The 5,930-nt window shown below is 51.7% G+C and overlaps 1 protein-coding gene across 1 annotated transcript; it reads right to left on the bottom strand.

The window, feature by feature from the left end:
* Nucleotides 1-631: 631 nt before the first annotated feature.
* Nucleotides 632-5,260, bottom strand: METTL25B (methyltransferase like 25B). The gene is made up of 6 exons (XM_044273730.1): nt 4,854-5,260; nt 4,386-4,448; nt 4,097-4,240; nt 2,445-3,088; nt 1,635-1,819; nt 632-1,251 (listed from the first exon to the last, which is right to left on the bottom strand). Exons 1-6 carry the CDS (start codon nt 4,980-4,982, stop codon nt 1,112-1,114), a joined length of 1,305 nt encoding a protein of 434 aa, XP_044129665.1. The 5' UTR covers nt 4,983-5,260; the 3' UTR covers nt 632-1,111.
* Nucleotides 5,261-5,930: the final 670 nt, after the last annotated feature.

Genomic DNA, 5,930 nt, shown 5'->3' with positions numbered 1-5,930 from the left:
AGTGAAGAGACCATCAGTATGGTCGGGACCACAGTGTAGTGTCGGGACCACTACAAACAGCTGATTGGTGGTGAGTTGTGAGAGTCAGACCCCCACCGATCCTGCGGACAGGCCATCAATATTCTGAACTCGGAAAACCCCTTTAACTCCTGCTTAAAATGACCATGAACGGATGGACTATGATACGGCAATACAACTTCATTTATTAATGTGATACATAAAAGTATGTGCCCCCCTCCTTGTGACCAAGGAGCTCCTGCGCCCAGAGTGTGTACGATCCCCGATCTGGAGATTTGGACCTTGCCTTGTGATTACAGGAAGGAAGCTGATCGCTTTAAGTAAGATTTAACTTCCCACAAGACCTCAAAACAATTTTCTACAGACCCCCCAGCATGGCCGGCCCTCATGCCCAGCTGGTTCTGCAGGTCCTGGGTCTTCCCATTTCAACATGGGTCACATGACACAAACGCATGCTGCGGCCTGTCATTGGCTGCCGTGGTCACGTGACCTGCGTCCAACAAGACATCGGAGCAGGGAAACTCGGGACCTGCAGAGCCGACGAGGCAGCAATGGAGCCGGAATCCATGGGAGGGGATGAGGTCAGTATGGTTTACTCACACTGGGAGGGGAAGTCTATCGAAAACATATCCCTTTAAACGGTTAATGTCATCTTGTACAGTGATGTTATGTGGCTAGGATATGGACCCCTCCACTGATCTTGAGAATGATAGATCTGCACCTCTTTCCCCGCACAATCATCTTCCCGGGGCATCGCTCTGCAGGGAAATACAGAGAAGGAAACACTAAAGTAACGCAGTGGCTGCCTCGTTCTTAGGAGGGGTGGGAGCCCAGAGATCAGACCCCACCCCTCTTATACCAAGGGCATATCCTAAGGACATGGCATCACTTCACAAGATGGGAATCGTATCTCACGCAGGGCCAGGACGCCCTGTCACCGTCAGGCTCTGCAGTGTGAAAGCCTCAGCTTTGCCTCCTGGACCAGTGTATGAAATGGGGGAGACGAGCCTGGAGGTTGTGTGCGGAGTCGCTCTATACTCTTCAGTCCCCGATAAAACTCTAAATAAAATCCAAGTGTGTGATTGCCCTGCGCTTACTCTCCTACCCTCAAGTGACTCGAAGTGATCTCTTCCAGGATGCCAGCTAGATGATGGACGCCTTTAGCAGCTACAAGGACCAGATTTCTCGGGGAGAACTCAGGTTTAAATAGAGGGATGACTTCACAGTGAAATCCTGAAAAGAGAGTACGGTATAAGAAAATGCACAACTGCAGCGGTATTTCCATCTTGTAGTCATGGGATACTGCAGGGACAGGCCATCACTGTATGACTGCGCAGAGTCCAGAGGTCAGATACTGAGGACACCACTGAGCAGGGTACCTACAGCACAGCTCCTGTACAGCGGGTGACCAGGACGCCTCTGTGCGGGGACAAACAGTACAAAGGCTGCAGGGCTAACCCAGCCTCGTCATCCTCAGGACTGATGGAGACCCCCACTGGTCACAAAGTGAAGCCATATCCTAACAATAAGAAATCCCTCTACAAGATGGGAGTACCCTTTAAAAAGCTGGAAATATTTGCCATTTGGGGCCGTCTCGCCCATGACATGTCACCAACCCTGCTCTTGTAGGAAAATCATCCGATCCAGCAGAATCAGGGTTTCCACCAGTGGAGCCAGCAGTAGCGCCAGACTGAAGAAGGCCACAACTTTCTGGTGCTGAGCCAACATGTCCTCCACAAGGGTGTGATCGATGGGTGTATCAGGAACCAGGCCGACACGTTGCAGACCCTGCTTGGCGTATCTACAAAAAAAAAAGAAAATCACATAGAAAAATATTAATAGAGCAACAAGAACACTGCATGGATGCAACATGGCTGGGGGCCCACTCCATTAAAGGGGTTTGCCAGGAATCCCATCTGGACTCTTCACAGCATACCAAGCACAGCGCCGCTCATTGGGTAGTGGTTGTGCTTGGTACTGTAGCTCAATCCCATTCACTTACATGAGACTGATGGATGTGAGGTTACAGGCTGCAGCTCTCCCCCAAGCATTGTGGTCCTTTTCAACAGCTGATCGGACATGGGGGGGGGGAGAGTATCAGAGAGTGAACTGCTGGGATTTTCATATTGATGGCCAGCAAAAGGAGACTGGTGGGAGTCTGACCCCTGCCACCCGGACCGAACAGCTGGTGAGCGCCACCGCCTCTGTATAGCGTCTGTACTTGGTATTACAGCTCCTAGGCCACGTGACTGATGAACGTGACATCACACGGACTAAGAAGAGGGTGCACGGTGCCACAGCCTCTTTGAACGGCCGATCGCCAGGGGTTTAGCCATCGACATCAGTATGCCGGTAAAAAAACGGGAAAGGGACCTTGTACCTAGTACGTCAGGGGCCATATATAACACCTTAATCTTTCTACGTACTCTCTGAAAGGAAGCTTGTGAGCGTTCTTGATTGTCTGGACCCCGATGCGTTTCATGTTGGGATCTATCCCTCGGATGACAGTCTCCAGCGCGGCTCTGTAACAATGAACCCGCAAGATGTCGCTCTCGCCCTTGAGGCGCTCTATATAGTCCTCGATAGCATGGCAGGCCACCTCTCTGGACTTGTAGGAAAGTTTGTGGCCATGGAGTCCAGAAACCCAGGAGCTTACAGGGTAGCCATACTGCCGTAGGTGCGAGTCACTCCGGTGAGACGGAGCCACGACCCCGGGAGGCTGCGGCACTTCGCACGTGGTCAATTTCATATAGCAGCAAGCAACTGAGGTGATGCCTACCACGTTGGGACAGCTGGCAAAGTGGCGTAACATGGCCACACTGAGGTCTCCACAGGCATGGAGTCCGGTTAATAAAAAATTGTTCCAGTGGTGCTGGTCCAAAGAGCTTACACTCTGACAGGAGGCTGCTTGTGAGTTCACTAGGTCTTGTGGACCAGTACTGGACCCGCTCTCCGTCTGGTCAGTTAACTGGTTTATAAATTCTTCCCATGAGGCTTGAGGGTCCACACAGGCCAAGACATGACGGGGGGGTCTGGCTGATGCGATGCTGGTAATGTCACACGCAGCGATCTTAAAGGCAAAGAAATAAAAATGTATAAATGAAGATAAAGGACTCCACAGATCATCTCTTTATTGCACTGTTAACATTTCATTGGTTGCTATTGGTTACAGAGTTTCTAAAAAGAAAAAAGTATATTTTTTAATCAAGGAATCAATAATAATAATATCTATAATAGAAAAATCTTCAAAACATTAAGCACGGCCTGATAAATGAGGGATGCTGGCCTAGGGCGAAGGAATAGGCCTTGTACCTAAGCACAGCGTACCATAGGGGCAGCAGGATCACCCCTAGGAGATATGTGTGCACCTCCTGGGGAAAGGTTGAGAACCTGGAGGCAACATGGACGAGACAACCCCTTCATAGGCAAAAAATGATCCCCCTTTTAAGGGCATCTGTCAGCAGCTTTGTACCTCTGACACTGGTGACCTGTTAGGTGTGTGTGCGTGGCAGCATCCGTGTTGGTCCCGTGTTCCTATGTGCCCGCATTGCTGAGAAAAATTATGTTTTATCATATGCAAATGAGCCTCTAGGAGCAACGGGGGCGTTGCCGTTACACCTAGAGGCTCTGTAACAACCGAGCGTTTTCCACTTTGATTGACTGGGCCAGGTTTGATGACATTTTCACTGTGCTGTGTGGGCCTGTTGCAGAGAGAGGAGATCCTCTAGGTGTAACGGCAACGCCCCCGTTGCTCCTAGAGGCTCATTTGCATATATTTAAACATCATTTTAAAATATCACGGGGGGTAAAACACTGTGCACCCCTTACTGATCAGCTCTTCTACGGTAGCTCTGGTGCCAGGAATTACACGGCTCCATTGGTATCTGAGCAGCGTTCACGTCAATGGCAGCAGCGCTGCAGTAATGGATGGAGCGGTGAAGGTCCGGCGCCAAAGCTGCGGCTGCGGGGTGTTGTACCCCGAGGATAGACCATTAATATCTAAGTACCAGAAAAGCCCCTCTGAAGTTCACCTTGTAACAGCTCAGGATGAACACTTCCCCTTCCAGAGCGGCGTTACCTTAGTTGGTCTGATTCGCTCCTTCTTCAGCATGTAGACGAGATCGTGGTCGTATTTGGTGGCGGTGGTGTTGAGGCTGGGGTCGGCTTCCACCGCTGTCACATTGAGCCCTTGACCAAAGGATAAGACCCTCGACAGGTGACCCTAGAAAGACACGTAGTGGTGGGAGCCGATCAGCATGAGGCTAGCCATGTTTGCGTCATCTGGGCGAGGGTTAAAGGGAGAGGCGAGCGGTAAGTCCACGGACACAGAAGGCAAAAGTACTAACCAAGAAAAGTCATCGCCATACCTGACCACTGCCGACATCCACCACATGATCGCACCCCGTCTCCTCACTCAGCCTCGTCACCAACTGTGGGAGAAAAAGAAGTCACAGGCTGAGCTGACAGTGCTCCGTCTCTCCCTCATGATTTACACTGCAGCTCAGCAGTGTATGGAGAGGTATAATGATAATAAACTCCAAACTAAGGGTGCAGACGGAGAAGACAGGTAGCAGACCATCCGGGGCAGTCAATGGCCGCATGCGCTCATTGGCTAGCCCCGTTTGGCGTGGCCTGCCGCATGCAGCGTTCGCCCTTACCCTAAGAGAACCGGACAATCCTTGGGTGACTGCTGCACACAGACGGATGGGAAGATTCCTTGTGTCAGACAGAGACCTGATCTTAAACCTGGGTCATATATACAAAATGGCGCAGGTTTTGAGGCCATTGAAGCAGTTATGTGCTCATCCGCCATCAGGTGAATCGTAGACCCTTACCTTCCCCAGCCGCTGGATTTCGTGCTGCTTCTTGGGCTTCACGTGTTTCCGAAAGAGAGGATCCAGCAGGGAGCTCTGGCAGCGGTTGGCCTGGAACTCGGCCGGTCTCTTCTTATCCGCGCTGCCCATGTCGTGACGTGGCGTTCGCTGGAAGGCTAAGGACTGAGCCGTCACCTTCAAGGCTAAGAGGCTGAGCGGCCACACTGACCTGTAACTGCACAGAAAACCTTAGTGGCGGTACGGCCTCGCCTGTGTATCTATATGTCCGTAACGTGTTCATTCCTCTCTGCCACCCCGCCTGCAGTACCTTAAAGGGGTTCTGCACTTTGTTTAAACTGATGATCTATCCTCTAGATCAGGCATGGCCAACCTGTGGCTCTCCAGCTGTTGTAAAACTACAATTCCCACCATGCCCTGGCATGCTGGGAGTTGTAGTTTTGCAACATCTGGAGAGCCTCAGGTTGGCCATCCCTGCTCTAGATAGATCATCAGCATCTGATCGGCGAGGGTCTGACACCCGGGACCCCCACCGATCAGCTGTTTGAGAAGGCAGCGGCGCTGGCAGTAGTGCCGCGGCCTTCTCGCTGTTTACCGCAGGCCCAGTGATGTCATGACTAGTATCAATGGCCTGGGCGGGGCTAAGCTCTGTTCACTTGAATGGAGCTTAGCCGCGCCCAGGCCAGTGATACCAGTCGTGACGTCACTGGGCCTGCGGTAAACAGCGAGAAGGCCCCGGCACTACTTTCAGCGCCGCTGCCTTCTCAAACCAGGGGGTGACGGGCGTCAGATCCCCATCAAGCTGATAATGATTACTTATTCTGAGGCTGGGTCATCAATAGCTGCAGTCTGGACAACCCCTTTAAGGCCAAATTTCAATGTAATACTGGGAGATATTTGGCCGCAGAGCCCAGGCTTAAAGGGGTTGTCTCACCTTGGTAGCACATCTCCAGGATGTACCACCAATGTCAGAGCTCAAAGAGAATGACACAGCGCAGCCGCCCTACAGGCTTTTCTGTGGGGGCGAGGAAAATAGCCAAGCGCTGGCTCAGCTCAGCTATTTCCGACCGGTCCGTAGAA

This window comes from Bufo gargarizans, unplaced genomic scaffold (genome assembly GCF_014858855.1).
Source record: "Bufo gargarizans isolate SCDJY-AF-19 unplaced genomic scaffold, ASM1485885v1 original_scaffold_1081_pilon, whole genome shotgun sequence".
NCBI lineage: Eukaryota > Metazoa > Chordata > Amphibia > Anura > Bufonidae > Bufo > Bufo gargarizans.
Note: the sequence above shows the minus strand (reverse complement) of the source record. Positions and strands in the feature narration are given on the sequence as shown.